The sequence below is a fragment of the Rattus rattus genome, chromosome 4 (assembly GCF_011064425.1).
Source record: "Rattus rattus isolate New Zealand chromosome 4, Rrattus_CSIRO_v1, whole genome shotgun sequence".
In the NCBI taxonomy this organism is placed as follows: Eukaryota; Metazoa; Chordata; class Mammalia; order Rodentia; family Muridae; genus Rattus; species Rattus rattus.
This window is the reverse complement of record NC_046157.1, coordinates 159419698-159439905: the sequence shown is the minus strand read 5'-3', so window position 1 is coordinate 159439905 and position 20208 is coordinate 159419698. Positions and strand designations below refer to the sequence as shown.

The 20208-nt window shown below is 46.6% G+C and overlaps 1 protein-coding gene across 3 annotated transcripts in view; it reads right to left on the bottom strand.

Annotated features, from left to right (window-relative positions):
* Positions 1-229: 229 nt before the first annotated feature.
* Efhd1 (EF-hand domain family member D1) overlaps positions 230-20208 on the bottom strand; it is a 46579-nt gene continuing 26600 nt past the window's right edge. For 2 of the 3 annotated variants that reach the window (XM_032901553.1, XM_032901555.1), the window contains exons 3-4: positions 13412-13546; positions 230-1385 (exon numbers count right to left, since the gene is read on the bottom strand). In XM_032901553.1, the coding sequence (XP_032757444.1) occupies positions 1251-1385; positions 13412-13546 (270 nt within the window). In that variant the 3' untranslated portion in view covers positions 230-1250. Of the gene's footprint in view, positions 1386-4067; positions 4111-13411; positions 13547-20208 lie in introns of all 3 variants that reach the window. The other variant, XM_032901554.1, reaches the window with a different exon arrangement.

Below are 20208 nucleotides of genomic sequence, written 5' to 3'. Positions count from 1 at the left end.
TGAATTCTGCATCTATGTCCTAAAATGCAAGTATGGTGCTTGAACTCAAGCATGCTAGGCAAGTAAGTGATCTACCCACTGAGCTACAATTCCAACACTACCCATCCTGTTCCTATTTCTACCCATACTTCAGGGACTCAGTGTCAACAGAAGCCTAAGGCTGAACAGACCCCATAGAAAACATATTCTTCCATCCCCTAATTCAAAGAAGACCAAAGGCACACCGGTATGAAGGCAAAGATCATTTGCTCATTTTATTTAAAAGTAAACAGTTGTAAGATAGAAGGGCAGATGTTTTCTTTATTGTAGAGACAGCAGTTACAAAAGAGAAGTAATAAATATGACATTAAGAATTTTTGTTTTTGTTTTTGTTAAAAAATACAACCCCCTGGTATTTGTGAGAAGTCCCAAGAAACTCACAAGATAAAAAAATCTGTCCCATGGGTGAGAATACATTTCTTTCAGTTCTTTGGAGCTGATGTCAGACACCGGAAGATGGTCATGACTTCAAAAGACCTTGGATGTCACTTGAGAATTTCACAGGTCCACCCTGATTTGCATGGGGTCGGATGACAGCTATCCTTCTACTCACTAATATTAATTACTTCTGACGATTCTTTCATTCTTAACAGTAAAGGACTTAAAATGACTGGATTGTGAAATGAAGAATGAGGGGGAACGAAAACGTAGACATTGTTAAGTGCCAGGAGACAGGCAAAGACAGCATCAAGTTAGTCCCCTGTTTCGGAGTGGGGTGGGGATAGAGGGTCTAATTCACAAGTCTTCCTTCAAATCCCGCCATCATACTAGGGTGAAAGACGGTGAAAAAGAAGTCAGTGGAATCTGAGTAATGACAAGAAGACAGACGCTGACTGGGAAATAATGCAAGGACCACAAGAAAAAAAAAACTACACGAGATGACGTGCAACATGTCCTCTGAGAACCATAGATAAACAGGACTTGTTGACATAGGACTACTCGGGAACAAGTAAGAAACAAATCTCGGCTACAGATAACGGCAGAGGAGTGAAGGCTGGGGAAACCAGCTGGCGAACCGTTTGAAAGGGGCCAGGACCCTGGAAAGGATGAAAGCAGTCACTGGTTATCCAGAAGCACTAAGAAACAGGCCTAGGCCTTGAAGGGGAGGTCATTTGCGCAGAAGGCTGCGAGGATTAAAATGTGAAAATCCTAGTCATCACCTCCAGGGTGTCAGTAAGGCACAGCTGTGGTCAAGGGTCAGGTCAGCAGGACTATGCGCTGAAAGCTGCCTTGAGCTCCCGGAAGGCTGCCTGGCGGAGCCTCCTGGCCTCCTCTTCCCGTTTCCGCTCATCTTGCTCAGCTTTTAACTCAGCTTCGAACTTACTGGAGCAGGCCAAGGCCTGGGCCTGCAGAGAAATAGCAAACAGATGGCTCGGTGAGGTCAGGGAAAGATATGGGGATGCTGGCACCCCAAACCCTTGCGGGCAACCATGCAAACCTTAGACAAAGGGCTCCGATGACACTTCTTCCTTTGGTTCATAATCTGCTGTTAAGCGCTGGTACCGTTGCTTTATCTGTGGCTGGCTTCTACCTGGCTGGCTTCTACCTGCTTCTATTTTGGGGAGTTGTTCTTTCTTGATTCTTTTTTCAGGGTGCTAGTGTGCAACCACTAGCTCCTGGTGGTAGGCAAGCTCTACCGTGAAGCCACTTCCCCAAACCGTTTCCCACATTTATGTCTCTGTGATTTCACAGCAGTATTCTGGTGGAGCAGTCCTTGAACCAGGCCGAGTGGTACTCAGACCTCAGCATAGAAGTTCTTTGTACCTCAGAGAGGGTAATTGATGCAGAAACTCATGTGGTCAAGATGCAGAGGTAAATCCACTCTGGAGTGCTAAGACACAAATGGGACACCTACATCACACACCCACTCCAAGACTCAGGGACAACCATGGAAGGGTGGGTGGAAACGCTACAAGAGCCAGACAGAGGTCAGGAAGTGCCTGAGTGGAAGGAGTGGTACCAGCTGTGCTTATAAACGCATGGCAGGTGCTGTTGCTTGCCCATGACCTTTACGCCATCAAGCCAGTCAGCATTCTAGCATGGGATAGGAAGGGGCTCGTGAGTCCCGCCCCCTTGAGGATCTATGGGAAGTTGATGGCTTCTGGGAGAGAGTCAATTTTTTTTAAGTGTGTAACTCCTGGTAGGTCAACCATGCTCCAGTCCCACATCCAGAAACACATGGGCAGCACAAAGCAGGGGCTATAGGCATTTTTTTTTTTTTTTAAAGAATGCAAGTTGTGGAGTGGCAGGGAAGAGATAGATTTGGGGAAGAGTTAAGGGGAGAGGTTGGGGGCAAATAGGATTAAAATTCATTGTGTAAAACTCTCGAAGAATTAATAAAAATATTTTTTTTAAATATTGCTACATTCTAGGTGGAAGAACAAAAGTAAGTGCCTTGGGAGTCTTTGGTTGGGGTTGTATCTAACATGGACTGAAAGGGAAATATTTTTTAAAGATATTTTTTTATTTAATGTATATGAGTACACTGTCACTCTCTTCAGACACACCAGAAGAGGAAGGACATCAGATCTCATTACACATGGTTGTGAGCCGCCATGTGGTTGCTGGGAATTGAACTCTGGAAGAGCAGTCAGTGCTCTTAACCGCTGAGTCATCTCACCAGCCCAGTGTGGTTGCTGGGAGGTAAACTTGGGTCCTCTGGGAGGGCAATAACATGCTTAACCACTGAACCATCTCTCCAGCTCCAGTGCATCAGGTCTTTTGGTTGTGTGTGTGTGTGTGTGTGTGTGTGTGTGTGTGTGTGTGTGTGTATGTGTGTGTGTTTCCCCAGTGCTGATTTTGTGTTTCCCTCAACATTTTAGTTCTAGGCTGAAATGTAATTCAGTCTCTGAGGATTTACCTGGTGTGTGTGAGGTCCTGGGTTCAACCATCAGTAACCACAAAAAAATAAAATTGAAGCGTCTCTCTCAGTGAGTCTTTCTAAATTTACTACCGAATATTACATTTTGGTTTGATTTGGCACCATATATTATAAAAGCACTACAAGTTTAGCTCACACTTGCAATCCTAACACTCAGATTGCAGAGTGTTGAGTTCAAGGCCAATGTGGATATATAGAGTTCTAGGCCACCGGGAGCTAGTGTGTGTGAGATCCAGTCTCTAAAACCAATGAAATAAAAACAAATACTACATGTTTATGTTCATGTTGTGAGAGGGATTTCATAATATCTGTTTTTTATTTAACTTAATGATTTATCTTCAATAATACCGTATCAGGCTGGAAGATAGAGCTCAGTTGGGAGAGTGCTTGCCCAGAATGTATGAAACCACGTTAGCCCCCCAGTACTGCATAAAGCTGGATGTGGTGGCGAACCCCTGTAATCCCAGAACTCAGGAGGCACATACAGAGAATCAGAAGTGTGCTGTGGATTGCTCTGGTGTTTGGGTTTTGATGCTAATTTTGCTTCCTCAAGAGGAGTGGATCCCATACTCAGGTGATTTCATTTGAACCTTCTTGGAGGTTTTAGAGAGGGAGAGAGAGGAAGGAGGGAGAAGGAGGAGGGAGACAAAGGAAGAGACAGAGGAAGATGGAGGAAGAAGGAACAAAACCATGTGGCCTGGAGAAGACACAAGTAACAAGAGATCGATCTCATAGCTGGGGAACAGAGTAGTGCAGTGGTGAATCTGCCCAATCTAGGTGGGCAGCTTATAAACATTATAACTGAGTTGTGTGTTCTTTGCATGGGCTTATTGGGGTTGAAGATTTACTGCAACACAAGTGTGTGACCATCCTCGGCTGCATAGCCAGTTTGAAGAGAGCCTGGGACACATGAGACACATCTTAATAATAATCATAACTTATCTCATCCCTTATCAGATAAAACTATTTCAAAATCCTCTCTCCTAGAACTGATTTTTTTTTTCATGGTTTATACATGTGGTACCGTCTCTCAGTGGCTCCCTGAGCGTGTAGGTGACTTTAATGAAGGCATGAGACAGCCCTTGACCACAGCTGTTCCATCCGATTTACACCCACACCGTCCTGGACCAGAAACACTCATACGCACCTTGGCTGAAGCTTATCATGATTAGTCTCCCTTTCTTGCCAATCTGTAGACAAAAACATATTGTCGTCGTCTCAGTTCCTCCTCGGTGAGTTACCCACCTGGACCCTTTGCCCACGTTCACGTCCCAACTGCTTTTCTCTTTCAATCTGCAGCTCTCTACATAACACCAATCCCTTGCTGCAAATCTTCTCTTCCTATCTTTGGGCCTCCAAAGTACTTAAAATCTTCACGTAATTTAATTTACCAACATTAGCTCTTGCCTTTTATATCACATCGAAGAAAGCCTCCAACGCTCTAAATCCACTTTTCTATATTCCCTTCTAATACTTTCATGTGTATCTTCTGTACTTTGCTCACGTAGTCCAGGCTAGCCTCAAACTCACTGTGTAGCCCAAACTGGCCTTCAATTTTTGACCCTCCTGCCTCACCTCATAAACATTGGTTTGACAGGTGTGAGATATACCTGACTTTATTTGGTTGGTGCGCATATTCATACACACACAGACAGACACACAGACACACGCTCCTTTATTTTATATTTTGAATCTCATTTTATGTGTATGAGTGCTTTGCCTGCATGTATGTTATATGCACCACGTGTGTGGCTTCTATGGAGGTCAGGAGATGTCACTGTACCCCTGGAACTGGAGTCACAGATGTTTGTGAGCCACCATGAGGTGCTGGGACGTGAACCCAGATCCTCTTCAAAAGCAGCCAGTGCTCTTAACCACCAAGCCCTCTCTCCAGTCCCTCATCTATTTTAATAGAGGGTATAAAGGAGAGATTTTAAATTCTTCTACTTAAAATAGCTAGCCAACTGTCCTTTACATTACCTTTGTGTGTGTGTTTTATTTCTTTCCAATCTATTTATCTAGTTACTTATCTGTCTGTCTGTCTGTCTATCTATCTATCTATCTATCTATCTATCTATCTATCTATCTATCTAATCTATCTCCTATCTTGGCAGTCTATTTTGGAACTGAGCCTTTTAGAAAAGACCATCTCCCCTCATCTAGTATCCTCAGACCTCTCAACTTTTTGAGACAGGGTTGGGCTGGCAACTTGTGACCCTGCTGCCTCAGCTTCCCAAGTGGCTAAGCTTAAAAGCCTGTTCCACTGGGACCAGCTGTTCTCAGAACCTTCTGTTGACAGTTCCCTATTGTTCCTATATTTCCCGTCACTCGACTCCTTCAGAGAAGACATCCATTCCTCTTACCTAACATGCTGTTTCCATGGTGGCTGCACTTGTCCTCACACCCCACCCAGGGTTTAATATCACTCGATGCTATGTTTAAGCATTATTTGGGGGAGATGAGGTAGAATCCAGTGGCTACCTGTGTGCTTAGCATGCACAAGGCCATGAATTCAAACCTGGGAATCAGAAAATGGGTATAAATTTCTTTTTAATTAAATAAATTTCTTTTTAACTCAATTTTGTCTGGACACAAAGGCAGGAAGATTACAGACTTAAGGCCAACCTGGGCTGCATATATAAAATTCTATTTCAAAAGTGTTTTAATTAATTAATTAAACTTCTTTTTAATTTCTAATTATTTATTTTAAAATGATGAGTGTGCATGTGTCTGGGTGCCCATGGAGCTAGAGCAACTGGTAGCTGTGATTCTCATCTGATTTTGTTCTCAAATTCAGTGTCTTCAGAAAGTGAACATGCATGACCCTTTGTGCATCTGCTCACTGTCTTTTGTTACTTGTTTTTATTGTCTGTTATTTATAATCTTTATTTATTATTGTCTATGTTTTCACAACACTGATTATCAATCTATTGGGGGGAATGTACATAGGTTTATGTAAACATAAGTCACTTCATGTGTGTATACGTGAGCATGCATATGTGTACACCTGCATGCAGAGACTAGAAGACCCTTGACTGTAGTTCCTCGTGTGCTCACCTTGCTTTAGCCTGGAGCTTGCTAAGTAAGTAGGCTGGCTGGCTGGCTGGCTGGCTGGCTGGCTGGCTGGCTAGCTGGCTGGCTAGGGAGCCCCAAGGATCCAGATATGCCACCATGTCTGGCTTTTTTTTTTTTTTTTCAAGTGGGGTCAGGGGTTTGAACTTGGGTCCCCATGCTTGCAAGATAAGTGCTTTGTCAAGTACACTATGTCTACAACCCTAAACACCACTTTATATTGTGAGGTCTAGAACCAATCCCTTCATATACACAAAGGGCCAACTACACCCTCATTCCCCAGCTGCACTTTTGCCTGGCACACCATCACATCTGCCCACCCGCCTCACCAAGGTCCACCTTCACTGCCACAATTTAGAATGCATGCTTCCAAGCTGAGGACACACTTAAAAAAGAATCTCTTCAATGTAGAGAGGAAGCTTAGTGATCAAGAGCAGTTACAGAGGACCAAGGTTCAGTTCCCAGAGTCTATATGACAGCCCAAAACCATCTGAACCTCCAGTTCCAAGGACTCTGGACACCTTCTTCTGGCCTCTGTAGGCATGTGGTGCACATACATGTAGGCAGGTAAAAGATTCTTATACATAAAAACAATAAAAACCTCTTATAAAGAGAGTGGCTACAACCACTGGGACTTGGGATTCCTGGCCAGAGCTGGGTCTTCATTGGATTTCTTTCTTATCTCTCTCCTCACAATGGTCACCCATCCATCCCATCTCGGCCTCCTTCAATTGGAAGAAAACAGATGCAGTCTTTCCACTACCTCAAGGTATGTTGGACCTACAAGCAACTGACTTGTGACTGCTCAAAAACCAACTTGATTCCTAGCATGTCTGTGACCCATTTATAAAATTAGTCATTACAAAATCTTAGATTGAACGAATCTACAATCAATCATACCAACGGGAAAAGGGTTGAGTACTGAAGGGCCATCATATTACATACTACTAGGATCTGCTCGGGCTGTGTCTCCAGAGTGGGAATGCTGGGTGGTGTTTTTTATTTGACTGTGAACAGCTTCCTGGTTCCACCTGCATCCACGTTCCACTGAGAGCTTGAACTCAATCTCTGTGTGAATGTTTACATCATGGAAAACAGCCAACAGTTGGCCTTCACTGTCTGTGTCTACACCATCTTGTCATAATGGGCTGGGAAAATGTTAACAATGCAGGTGAAACTTTAAATTGTCTGTGGCCTTTGCGTCATGAAATGTCCCGAGACAGTGAGAGGATGACCTCCTGGAACTTAAAATCCTCAACAAGAAATTGCTCAGAATGTCAAGCAATGAAGCTGAAGCTTTTCCTCCCCGTCTCTCTCTTTGTTGATGGTGCCTGCTTGCTTGTGTGTAGATGTCAGAGGAAAACCTCAAGTGTTAGTCTTCACCTTGTTTGGGACAAAGTCGCTCTCTTACTCGTGTTTCTGTATCCAGGCTAGCTGGTCTCCTAGTTTCCAGGAACTGCTTCAATCCACCCTTCTTGCCACAAGAGAACTGAGATTAACATGTCCTGCTTCACAAAGGGTTCTGGCCATCTAAACTCTGGCCTTCCTGCAGCAAACACTTCAACCACTGGGTTATCTCTTTTTCAAGTTTTTTTTTTTTTTTTTTTTTTTTTTTTTTTTTTTTTGGAGTTGGGAACCAACCCAGGGCCTTACGCTTCCTAGGCAAGCGCCACTGGGTTATCTCTTAAGCTACCCTCTTTCCCAGTTTGAAAATTTACGAATCCCTGAGCTCAAAAAACCCATCAATCCCCAAGCTCCAACCCACTAATCCCTGAGCTCAAAAACCCACCAATCCCTGGGCTTGCCCAGGTTCAGGACTTGAAATCTTACCAATCCCCACCCTAGAAATTTCCACCCTGAAAAACTCCTCCCCAAGAAACCCTATATTAAGCCTGTGTCTTGCTCATTTCCCTGTTGCTTCTCGCCTGAGACACCCTCTTTGTCTCCTAGCAAATCTCTTGCGGGAGGTTTCTTGTATGGTGTGACTTTGTGGTACTCCTTGGCTCCCTGACCATCCGGGGATCTTTCTCCTCACAGCTGTAATACTCAGCCCCCTTGAGTCCTGTTACTTGCTAGGAAGCCCAAGCCAACCTCAAACGTGCTGTAAACCCCCTGCCTCAGCTTCCTTAAGGGTTGGGATTACAGGCATGCACTGTCACACCCAGCCTGAGGTTTCAGGATTCATTCTTTCACTTTTTTCTTTATGAATTATCTCAAACTAGGAACTAATATCATACTGGATCTAATTTTTTTTAAATTCTATTTTAATGTGTTTAGGTATTTTTGCCTTTACGTGAGTCTGTGCTCCATGTGCATGTTTGGACTTTGGAAGCCCTGGACCTGGAGTTACAGACAGTTGTAAACAGCCATGTGGGTGCTGGCAATCAAACTCAGGTCCTCTGGAAGAACAACCAATGCTCTTAACCACTGAGCCATCTCTCTAGTCCTAGAAACTATTTTCTTCTGTCCATTGCAACCACAATCTGGCAACAGATGCGAGTCCAGGGCGGGGGTGGGGGGTGGGGGCACCTTCTCTGTGGATCTATCTCTGTTAGTCAATAGCTATGTGGAGTATGACATGTCGAAGGATGTAAAGTATGTTATTTATAGAACTTAAAACAAACTTGAGGGGCTGGTGAGACAGCTGACTGCTCTTCCAGAGGTCCTGAGTTCAATTCCCAACAACCACATGGTAGCTTACAATCATCTGTAATGGGATCTGATGCTCTCTTCTGGTGTACAGATCTGAAGACAGTGACGGTGTACTCATATAAATAAAGTAAAACTTAAAAAAAAAAAAACTTGATGTTTATACCACAGGGCCTCCTGTAGTCCAGACAGCTGCTGAACTCTGTATGTTGTGGATCTGGGCCTTGAACTCTTAAACTTCCTATCTCTGCCTCCTGAATGCTAGGATTACAAGATGATAGTTTGTTGCTAAATGTTTACCAAAGAAACACTGTGCAAGCTTCAACATCCTTATCTTCTGTGTGGGAAAATTGTTGGGTCTGTTGGCAAATGCCTTGTTTTTCCCAGCACTGGGGCAGTGATAGCAGGAAGATTAAAAGTTCAAGGTCAGCCCACACTATGGGAGATTTCTTCTCAAGTCAAATACGTACACGCACAGGCGCGCTCACACATGCACCCCCGCGCACACACACATACACTCCAACCAAAACGGGACATAAACGCCTCCCTCCAGGGTGTTGGTGTGTGAAGATAAAGCACTGGAAGAGGTCTGACCCAGCACCAAGTCTCCTCTCCCCACCATTCCTAATTAGGACAACAGGAGAGGGAGACATTTGCCATCTCTTCAACCAGGAACCTTTCATCTCCGGCACCACAAAAGTCCAGCTTGCCTCTGGGTTCTTATAGCCCACCCCTGACCATCCTCCCTCTGGGTTCTAGAACCAGCCCTTGACCCTAACCCCATGTCCTATCTTCTCAGTCATCTTGCTTTTTATTTCTGCATTTCCTGGACAATTTCCCCCTGACATGAACACATGCTGACCTCTCTCAGAGGCTACAAAGTAAACAAGAATGTTTTTACCTGACCCTAAGCTATGGTCTCACCTGCCTGGGCACCTGCAATCGAGACTTGGCTCTCAGAGCTCCTCCTACCGGGTCCAATTTTGTCCTATCGCAGTGCAATCAGTCCAACAGGATGAATCTGATCCTTTAAGCGTTTCTACTGAGGGCTGGCCAGATAGCCTGGTGCCAGATTTGACAACCTGAGTTCCATCTGTAGGACCCATATGTTGGAAGAAGGGACTTGCTAGGGATGTCTAGAGATGACTTAGAGGTCAGAGCACACACTGTTCTTCCAGATGGATCTAAGTTCAATTCCCAGCACCCACACCAAGAGGCTCAAAGCTACTCTAAATCCAGAGACATCTGATAACTCTTACTTCTTTGGGCTCCCGCAGTCATAGTTACAGACTCCTAACCCAGACATATCCATATACATAACTAACAAAAAATAAAAATGAAATTTCGAAAATCCAAACAGCTCTTGTCCAGCAAAATAGCACTTTTCTCCAGCATTCTCTTGGACTTCTGATGACCCAACTTCTCTGAGGACTTACATACAAGTCTTCCCCATAGTCCAGTTACCACTAAGATCTATTCTCCTGCTGACTCGACATGTACCTGGGATGGTGGCTCCCATCCTCTGTGCTCCTGGGTGCCCACAAATCTTATTTCTTCCTCCTTTCTTCCTATGGGAAGTTCACCTGGCATGTGGAATCTGGGTCCACCCCTATCCCCAGGGGCTATGAGGACAGCTATGATCCAGACATTGGTAAAGGCATGGAAGAATTGCTTCACGATCCATCCTTAAAGCAAGACACACAGACGTCCAAGACAGACCTATTTTTATAGCCTCCATGTGGCCATGACTGGAGGATCACTTGCAGTCAGCACCATATCTACCAAATCCATGCATGTCTCTACTGTACCTGAAGTTACCGTGGACTTCACACCAAAGCCCAGTTTACCACTTTCTCTCCTCAAACCACTCCCACTTGGGGGAGGGGCTTTCTTGATGGAAAAGAAAATCTCAGCTCTCCTCCTCAATGCACACTGCCTACTGGTCTTCCAAAGTTTCCCAATAAAGTAGTCACGAGCGCTGGAGTTCTAGAGTTGTGTGTCATTATATTGTCCCTGGTCCCACTGTCACAATGCTTGACAACCGATATTCCTCCCCACGCACCTGTGGGAACCTCTCCTAGTGCATCTGTCCTAGGTCAGACCTGGACAAACACCTCTGAGGGCTCTCCAGCCCCTGCAGCTGTGCTATCCCAGCCCGGCTGCACTGGGCCAGCCACGTGTTTCCCGACAACTCAGCCTCCTCTCACATACACCCAAAAAAGTTTGAGAGAGACTTGGGTTGGACCTGGAAGGCCAGTCTACAGATGTCCTCTCAGCCTGGGGGTTACATCCAGGGACCATCTGATCTCAAGACTCAGCTACCTCATGACGGAGGGGGAGGAGCGTGGCCCTGTCCCTAGCTCTGCACACTTGCGTCTTGGCTTGCTTTACCAGCTATGGCTCCAGCCCTGCCTGCTTACACACTCCCGAGTCGTCCCCAGCCTCCAGGACTCCTGGCCTGGCATGTCTTGGAGCCTTCGCTAGCAGTTCCCATGACTAGAACGCCTCCCTTCCTTGATTACAAGGTGATTCCCCATTCATCTTGGAACATCTGTCACCAGTGTCATCTCCTTTATGGCCTCTCCCAAGTCCAAGCAGTGTTTCACTCCATTCGTCATTCATGCAGAACGTTTATTGAGAGCCATTACACACTGGGCGCTGTAATTACAACGATAACACGCCCACTCTGCCTTGGAGTCTCGCTGGGGAGGCAGACATATAAACACAGCGAGTAGGAAAAGGTTTATTGTGGTTTTGTTTTTTTCTTTAGGCACTTCATCTTTTCTCCTTATAAAAACAAAGCACACCAATTCTACCACGACACTCTAAAAATATAAAATGAGTCCTTTGACGTCACTATTGCTAATAATTTCGATCGTAACGATCTTGGCTGTATTCTGTATTTAAAACCAAGTTCACACGTATTGTTTTGCTTGCTTGCTTTTGGACGTCTGCCCACACATATCATGCAGCCTCATCTCAATCTTTGACGGCTGCAGAGTGAGCAAACGCAGGGCCATGATGGCTTTGTCTCTGGTAATGGAAGCTTAGGTTGCATCCAGTTTCCGTCTACCCCAGCACTGTTATGGGAAAATCCCTGCCAGGAGCCCAAGCATATCAGAAGGGAGACATTCCAGAGGCAGAGTATTAACTGCTCTTCCTGCAAGTGCCTGAGAGCACTGAACAGACACAAAACAGTGCCACTTGCACACGGAATGCAGGCACTCGGGAGAGGGGCCTTTTCAGGTCTGGTTAGCCAAGAATGAGCTGCCCTAGAAGGTGGTCCCAAAGGGAGCAGAGTTCTCCAAACAGAGGCCCTGGGGTGGTGCTCTGGACGAAAGGAGCTACCGGTTCTGAGAACTGATTGTGAGCATTCCCAGCAACATCTCAAGGACTAGATGAGGCTGGAGCGGGGCTCACAGGCGAGTTATGACTGGTCCTGCACGCCTAGATGACACAGGCATAGGGACTCGGGTGCGCGTCACCTACAGCACTTGGCCCAGGGCACCACAACAGTGAAGTGTCCTGCTACTCTCAGGCCTCAATCCTAGGCCCCTTCCCAAGAAGCCTTAAGTGATTGCAAACGTGATGAAGCCAATGGCCGAAGAAGCTCCATCAAAGAAGGAACCCCTTCCTCATCTCTACACGCTGTGTCAACGAATCATTGGCTTCCCTCCTTGTACTGTCTGTGTGGGCCCCCTGAGGAAGGCAAATGCTTTGTCCCCTCTTCCTGGGTTTCAGAAGTCAATGCACTGGCTGGTCTTTGCCAACAGAGTGAGCATCACGGACAAGTGAGAATTGAGTCCTGTTTTGAGCTCTAAGCAGGCCGGGATGTCACCAAGGTCACTCTGGCCTTGGAGAAGCTCCTGGAAGAAACTCAAAGTCCCCCAGAGGCTGGAAACAGAAGAAGCATGCAGTCCCAAAAGCTAGGACGACATGCCGGCTGCTCCCCACAAGCCAGGCAATTGCTTAGCGCTATATATGTGAGCTCGTTTAATCCTGTTGCTACCTACGTGGTACAAACGGAAACAGGGCTAGAGTGACAATGTGAGTGCAGGAGGCAGATCTGCTCTTGGGTGACCGACCTGGTGGGAAGCATGTGACCCTCTCAGGGGACCCTGCCCTGCTTGGCAGCAGGTGTGGAGGGCTCTCCTGTCTGTATGCTCTGTCTGTCTGTCTACACGTATGCTCTGCAGAGACAAGGATGCAGCAGCTAACCTTGGGGAGGCGCCTCGGTGTTGAATGACTGTGAACTTGCAGGGCTGAGGGGCTTCCCACCTCTGGAGCACTTTCAGTGAAGCAAACATTGATGTGGGGCCCCGGGGAACTCTTCCCCGAACTCCTCTCCACTTGTCTCTGATCCAGATATTACCTTTTAAAAGACTTTTTTTTTTTAATGATAGTCATTTTAAAGTAAGTGTGTGTGTGTGTGTGTATGTGTATGTGTGTGTGTGTGTGTGTGTGTGTTGGGGAGTGCTCCAGAAGCAACTCACGTGGTTGTGGAGATAGAAAGGAACTTTAGACAAAGCCTAGACGGAGAGTACAAACCTAGAACCCATAAGCCCTCTGGGGCCTGTGAACAGGTGTCTTGTATACTGTGTTTTCCAGACGGTGTGAGGATTCACCCTCTTACCCTCCCCCCGTACCTGTATAGATTATACAGACTTCCTGGTCCCGAGGGAGCTAATGGGTCCCTGGATAGGAAGTGCCTGTCACAAGGGCAGGGTAAAGGAAGAGTGGTGGCTGGGTAGGAAAGAAACAGCCGCTCACCTTGGCTTCGAAGAAGTTCTTGGCACCTTTGACACCCTCCAGGGCAACATTGATCTCGGAAAACTTGGCCAGTGCCAGCAGCCCACTGTCCTCCTGCAGCTCTCCAGCAGCAGCCTTGTGGAAAATGAGCAGAAACTGCGGGAAGGAAGAAGGACAAAAGGTTCTGACCATTCTACTACTCGGTCACCAAAACATCCGTAACAATCCCTCAAGCCTGAACAAATGACATTCTGCCCAAGTATTTGAAAAGGGTAGGTTTTTGTAGGGCGGTGGTGGCACACACCTTTAATCCCAGGACTAGGGAGGCAGAGGCAGGAGGATCTCTGTGTGTTCAAGGCCAGCCTGGTCTACAGAGTGAGTTCCAGGACAGCCAGGGCTGTCTCAAACTGAGAAACCCCGTCTCAAAAAACAAAACAAAAACAAAGGAAAAAACTAAGTGTATGGGGGAGGATGTGTTTGGGTGGGTGCAGGAATCCATGACCTTCAGGAGACAGCGTTGGAGCCCCTTGAGCTGGAGTTACTAGCAGTTCAAGGCTGCCTGATATGGGTACTGGGAATCAAACTTGGATCCTCTGCTAGGGCATCAAGCACTCTCGGTCATCTCTCCGGCCTAGAAAACGATGCTATGCCTGTGTATATGTAGAGAACGGTTTTGTCGGTTACCAGGTCATCACAACCAAAACCACGGAGTTGAGGGCATAGCTCGGTGGGAAAGCACACGCTTACTATGTGTAAGGACCTGAGTCCAATCCCCAGCACCAAATAAATAAATCGAATTAAATACAAACTCTCTCCTCCATTCATTAACGGCCACTGTTGGAAATCTAGCCCTCAAATATCCACACAGTAGGGTTGCAGAGTAGCCTGGTTGGTAGAAAGCCCTGGGTTCAATCCCAAGTAAGAACTGCATAAGCTAGACATGATGGGGAAGGCTTATAATCTAACGTGTACTCATTTGCTTGTGCTTGTTTCTTTGATGCAAGGTCTCACTGCGTTGTCTTGGCTGGGCTAGACCTGGCTGTATAGACCAGAAAGGCCATGAAGTTATAGAAGTCCTCTCCTGACTGCTGGGATGGAAGGTGTATGTTTAGCCCACATTGATTCATTTATTAATTGATGCGCTTATTTATTTATTGGGTTATGAGATAGGCGTGTACATTCCACAGCACATGTGTAGAGGGCAGAGGTTAACTCTCCGGCATCAGTTCTTGCCTTCCTCCTTACTGAGGCAGGGTCTGTCTTGTTTCTGTTGCTGCTGTCTGCTCAAGGCTACCCAGCCCTCCATCTTCCCATGACCCTCTTGTCTCTGCCGCCCGTCTCTCTGTAAGTGTGCTGGGATTACAGACGTGTGCGAATACACTCAGCGTTCTACACGTGTTCTGGGAACTAAACTTTGGGCATCATGCTTCCACAGCTAGGACAGCTGAAGGAGCCTCAATCTGAGCAGTTCTCAACCTTCCTAACACTGCGACCTTTTAATACAGGTCCTCATGCTGTGGTGACCCCCAGCCATAAAATCATCCTCCTTGCTACTTTATAATTTTGCTACTGTTATGCACTGTAAATACCTAATATGCAGGGTATCCGATAGGTGACCCCCAAGGTGTCCTGACCCCCAGGTTGAGAACCACTGCTCTATTCAGCCATTTCTCCAACCCCATACGCTATTTTCGAATTAAATTATAATTTAATTATATTTTTGGTTATTTTTTTTTCAGAGGGTCTCGAGTCTTGAGTTCACAAAGATCCACCCACCTCTGCCTCCCAAGTGCTGGGATTACAGACTTTTACCAGCCCCAACTTAAATCTTTTATATTAAACGTTTTTTATGTTAAAAAATAATTTTTTAATTAGTGTGTATGTGTAAAACATGGTACACATATGGAGGTCAGAGGACACCTGTAGAGTTGATGCTCTTCTTCATGTGAGTCCCTGAGATTAAACTCAGGTTGTCCAGTTTGTCCTTTACACCCCGAGCCATCAATCGCACTGACCCCGCTTTCCCGCATCTCCCAGCCACTTCTCTTTTTTTCCCCGTGTGTTCTGTTTCCGCATGAGAGCGCTTACCTTTCCTGTGGTTTACTAAGATATCTCGGTAGGCCTCGGTAGGTTTAAAACATGTCAGCTCTGCTTCATGTCATTTGAGTGTGCCGGAGCTATGGCTCTGTTGGTTTACACACGTGCCAGAACACACTTGCGGAGGTTAGAAGACAGCTTGCGTGAGTCAGTTCTCCTTCCGCCGTATGGGCCCCTGGGCTTGAACTCAGCCGGGCAGGCTTGCCATCTTGTCTTTACCAACCGAGCTGCCTCACCGGCCTGTTTGTTAATTTTGTTGCTTGAGGCACAGTCTCTCTACAATGCCCTAGCTGTCCTGGAACTCACTGTGTAAACTAGGCTGGCCTCAAACTCACACGGATCTACCTACCTCGGCCTCCTGAGCGCTAGGGTTAAAGGCGTTCGACACCACGGGGGATCTGCTTATTACTTTTTCGGATGAGAGGGTCTTGCTATGTTGCTGGTCTCAACTCATACTCCCGTGTTGGGCTCTGGAATGAGTTGGGACCACCAGTGTGTGTCACAAATTCCTGGCTTCCTCATGGTACCTTTTGACTCCAAGACATAAAGGCTGTCAGATATTTTTCTTTCCTCTTCCCAGAGACAGGCTTAGAAAAATGTTCCCCAACACCAAGGTTACATAAACAGTCAGGTATGTTTCTGTCTAGTACTTTTATAGCTTTAAAAAAAAAACCACGTAAATATTTAATCTCTGAAATGTATTCTGTTCTATTGGTAGGGTAATCATTAACCTTATTTTTCTTCCAAATAGTTACTCAGTAAGCCCCACATTTATTGTGTAACCCACCGTCTTCTTCCACATTCAAAATGTGTAACCTCAACAAAGTAATCTTTGAGGGCAGCTGTGTTAGGGCCTCTGCAGAATAAATTCTTAAATCACAGTCCCTCCTCATCTAACCTCTCTCAGGGCTACTTTCTGGTTATTTGGATCCCTTCTCTGTAATTATTATAAAGCTAGCATGGTGCCTCACACTTATAACATCAGCATCAGGCAGCAGGGGTAGGAAGACTGCCAACAGGTTCAGGCCGGCGTGGGCTATGGTATGAAAGTCTAGCCCAAAACAAAAAAAAGCAACACAACCTATGAATTAATTATTCATTTTGTATACATGTATGCATGGTGTATGTATGGAGATCAGAGGACAACTCTGTTGGCTCTCTTCTACTATGTGGGTACCAGAGATTGAATTCAGGTTGTCAGGGTTTGCCCCCACACAAAAAACTACAAGCTGTGGGGAGGGGGAGTTGAAGGGACAGATCTGTGGTTATGAGCACTTGCAGGGGACTCTGGTTCTTTCCCAGCACTCACAGAATGGCTCACAACCATCCCTAACTCTACTTCTAGGCGATCCAGTGCCCTCTTCTGGCCTCTGTAAGCACTGGGCATGTACATGGTATACATACGTGCACGGAGGTAAGACTTTTATACACATAAAATAAATGCATTTTTAAAAATTACAAACTGATCGGCCTAACAAGCATTGTGTGGTTTCTATGAACACCACCATCCCCCACTTATAAATCGATGGGACCCAAACCACCAGAAGAGGTTTCTCCAGGTTTTCAGATGCTACCGAAAGCACGCACAGAGGAAGAATGTTAGAAAGACAGTCACCTCTTCAACAGGCTTCCCAAATCCCAACCCCAGTGTCTTAGCTCCCAAGGCCAGAACTCCCTGCTCTCTGTTTTTAACTCAGCCCTCACTCTTACTGTGGAGACTGGGGGAGTACTAATCAAAGACATGAAGTGACATGGGCAGGGTCTTGTGGCTTCTCTGAGGTCCCGGAAGCTGTCTGGATTAAAAGAAATAATACCATGTTCTCCGTTCTCCTGCTTGCAGCTTCCAACTCTCTCACTAGAGGCCGGCAAAGACTGAGTTTGCAGCAGTTCTTGGAGCTAGCACATTGGTTGAAATCAAGCCGGTCCAAAGAGCCCAGGCCCCCAGCAATGGGACAGAGGCCAGGAGGGTAGGGACAATGGTGGCTGCTGTTTCTTGAGGTTCTCTCTTCTCTCGTGAAGGACATAGAAGCAGTAGAGGCTTCGGCAAATGTGAGCTGTGGAGTCAGGAAATGCCTGCCCCTCAGTATTCGGCTCTATCATGCTTGGTCCTTAGTTTGAAAGTGTTGAGAGGTGGTTGCCTTAGCAAGGAAAATAGGCCACTGAGGGGGAGGATGGTTTTTAGGGGCTGCACGTTATGAAGGGAGCTTCTTTGTCTCCCGTTCTCTCACCATGAGGCTCTCTCGTCCACGCTTACCCTGTGCTTTCCTCAAGCTGCACGTGACCTGCAGAGCCTTGCAGGGGTCAATGTGCCATGCCCTTGAACTCTGAGGCCAAGACAAACTTCTTTCCTTTCTAAATCATCCAGGCTGGGACTGGGACGTTCTGTTATTGCAACACAAACTAGGCTGAACATGTAGCCATTGTTAAAGCACTTCATCGACTGGAGGTCCTCACGAGGAGCTGCCTTCCACAGTAACACTTCTGAGGGGCCCAGGGGTTCCCGCTCAGAAAAGAGGGAGTGTTGCCTCAGCTGAGCATCCAGGGGCTCTCAGTTTCCTGACCTCTAAAGAGGGAGGGAGGGAGGGATGGCTCAGGGTGTTTGTCAGCAAGACTTGAGAGCCTGAGTTTGATCCCCAGGGTGATGGAAGTTAACCTCTGACCTCCACAGGTATGCTGTGGCACCCATGTACCCTTTCCCTCCACACAAAACAAACAAACAAACAAACAAACAAACAAATACAATAATTTTAAATAAGTTTAAGTGGAGATGACAGTGCTGGGCATTCACAGAAGGGCACTGCATGCCTGAAACATTAGTGAATCCCTTCTGCTCTTTCCTGGTACTGTGCGTTCTGAGGTCTGAGGTTCAAGGCTGTAAGAGCTCGCTCTGCCAGTTCAACAGATGACCAACGGGTCCCCACCATAGTTCAGGGGTCTCCCATCCCCAGCCAGCCAAAGAAGGAGGACAAGGAGGAGTAGAGAAGAAAGGAAAGAAAGAAAGGAAGAAAGAAAGAAGTAAAGAAGAAAGGAAAGAAGGAAGGAAGGAAAGAGAGAGAGAGAGAGAGAGAGAGAGAGAGAGAGAGAGAGAGAGAGAAGACCCAGTTCAACCCCAGTGCACCCAGCATCCCAGGCACTCCCATTTCACCCATCACAGCCCTCGCTGCCCTGAATGACAATCTCCCTCACTGCCTGACAACCTTGTTTGTTTTCCTATTTATAGTCCACAAAGACTGGCATGGTGTGGAGTTGGAAAATGTCCGAGCTGTGACTCTGGGGACAGGGGGAGGGAAGGAGAGGTAGAGAACAAAGACAGAGGGCAGAGGGAGTTCAGTAGTTCCTTCCCCCCCACAAGCCCATCGTGACTGTGACTAATGGTGCAGGAAGACTGTATTCTCGAGCTCTCCATTTGTAAATGGCAGAGATACCTTTCTTATTAGGACAAAGGAGGTAACTTGCTGTGGAAAAGGATGTGTCGAGAACCCATGCGTGGGCTGACAAGATAGCTCAAAAGGTAGAGATACCTGCTGCCAAGACTGACAGCCAGAGTTCTAGCCCTGGACTGGCACAGAAGGACATCCAAGTCATCCTCTGACCTCCACACATGCATGGAGGCATTTATGTCCCATACAATAAATGAGTTTAAAAAAGAATCACCAAGGGTAAAGCTAGGTGTGAAGGTGCATTTTTGTGATCCTGGCACTTAGGAGGGAGGGGCAAGGGGATGAGGAGCTCAAGGTCATCCTCGGCTACACAGTGAAGCCAGCCTGCATTTGTCCTCAGAGGTAAAAAGGTGGCTCCCACAGTTAACAGCACTTGCTGCTCTGGTAGAGGACCCAGGTTTGATTCTCAGCTCCCACATGGCAGCTCACTGACATTTATGACTCCAGTTCCAGATCTGAGGCTCTCTTCTGGCCTCCAAGGCTTCAGGCACACAGGTCACAGACACACACACACACACACACACACACACACACACACACACACACACACACACAAAACATTCATACACATAAAATAATTTTAACAATGGTTTTTTTTAAGACCCATCTTAACTCTACCCACCATACATACACGTGTGTGTGTGTGTGTGTGTGTGTGTGTGTGTGTGTGTGTGTGAGAGAGAGAGAGAGAGAGAGAGAGAGAGAGAGAGAGAGAGAGAGAGAGAGATCGATCCAACAGACTATGTGGTTACATGCCTATAATTTCCAGCACTAAGGAGGTTAAGACAGGGAGATTTCTGTTTGTCCAAAGCCAGATCTGGCTTCATAGTGAGTTCAAGGCCAGTATATACAAAAGAGTGAAACTCTGTCTCAAAAGAGCAAAAAGAACTCCCGTGTGGCCAGGCGTGCTGGTAGAAGCCTACAGTTCCAGGGCTCGGGAACCTGAAGCAGAAGGCTCTAGAGCTGAAGCCAGACTGAGAGAGATTCTCCTGTCCCCAGCCCTGCTCTGTCAGTTTTAGGTCTTAATGCAAGCTCAGATAGCTTGGCCATGGATGAACGCAGCAACATAAAATCACAGAGCAGGGTGTGGCCTGTGAGGACTAGATGGCCACAGGTCCTTACACTTCCAAGCCCACATGCCCGGGATAACCTAGAAACGGGACCAAGACAAGGCTTGGAGCGCACAGAGGATTGATGTCAATGTCACTGGAGTCTCTTAAAAGGGCCAAGAACTGACGAAATTGCTCTGGAGGTCTCTAAGCCTCGGATGCCCACTTCTGA